The following is a 1026-nucleotide window of genomic DNA, read 5'->3' as shown; positions in this document are numbered from 1 at the left end:
TTACACGGATGATATATATATATATATATATATATATATCACTTCATCCACAAACACTGTAAACAATTCTTCGTGGAATCTCCTGACGAACAGCAAAATTTCAGTAACTGTTTTGATGGGATTCTCCGCATCTATAACAACATAGTAAATACTGTCGCTTGAATGTTTCGATGTTGGCGATGATCAATATAACAACATAAATATATATTTTGTTTGCTTAATTGGATTCTCGATGGTGATGAACTGATGAATCAGAAATCAGAAGGCGAGGAAGAAGCGCTTGTTGCGGCGGCCGATGGAGTCGGCGGCGACGAGGTTCTTGGCGATGAGCTTCTGCGCCTGCCTGCTCCTGATCTCCACCCTCATGCTCTCCGTCTTGTCCATCTTGTCGTACGTCATCATCGCCGCCGCCTCCTTCTTCCTCCCCGTCTTCCTCCCTCCGCCGCGACGAAGCTTCGACTTGATCCCGTCCATGAACCTCCCCAGCTGCCCCATCACCACCATCTCCTGCAAAATTTTAAGAAACACACAAGTCGATGAACTACATGTACACTTCGAAATTTTGATTAACTAACTGCTAAGTTCATCGGAATTATAGTTACCTGAGCTGAGCAGGACGAGCAGCTGCACGGAGCTGAAGACAATTTAGTTAAATTCAGAGACAAGATGGAGTAGGTCCGTCTGTACCGCAGTGGTGGCCTTTATATATGTACATGTACAGGGCTGGACTGAAGTAGTGATGATGCAAAGCTGAGGTCGCCATCTGAAAACGACGTGAAAACTGAAACCTTGGCTTTTAGTTCCAGCTGAAGGGTGCGATTTTGGATTCGAGGTTTGACGAAATGGTGATCACGAGAGCGTGCCTGATTGCATGAGAGGGATAACAGGTACTGCTAATATATAGATTACGATCGTTGCGTGAGGAATTTGGTTTGGTTTGGTTGCGGTCAAACGGATGCGTCCGCCTGAAACCGGGGGGGTGCATGGAGCTTTTGATCGTCTGTATGTCTCGATCTTCTCGTGCGA

At 46.0% G+C, this 1026-nt stretch overlaps 1 protein-coding gene across 1 annotated transcript; it reads right to left on the bottom strand.

Annotated features, from left to right (window-relative positions):
- Window positions 1–750, bottom strand: LOC127782652 (uncharacterized). Its single transcript, XM_052309921.1, has 2 exons — window positions 603–750; window positions 1–507 (listed from the first exon to the last, which is right to left on the bottom strand). The coding sequence occupies exon 2, from the start codon at window positions 502–504 to the stop codon at window positions 259–261; it is 246 nt and encodes an 81-aa protein (XP_052165881.1). The 5' UTR covers window positions 505–507; window positions 603–750; the 3' UTR covers window positions 1–258.
- Between the last annotated feature and the right edge of the window lie 276 nt (window positions 751–1026).

Source organism: Oryza glaberrima, chromosome 8 (assembly GCF_000147395.1).
Source record: "Oryza glaberrima chromosome 8, OglaRS2, whole genome shotgun sequence".
In the NCBI taxonomy this organism is placed as follows: domain Eukaryota; kingdom Viridiplantae; phylum Streptophyta; class Magnoliopsida; order Poales; family Poaceae; genus Oryza; species Oryza glaberrima.
Note: the sequence above shows the minus strand (reverse complement) of the source record. Positions and strands in the feature narration are given on the sequence as shown.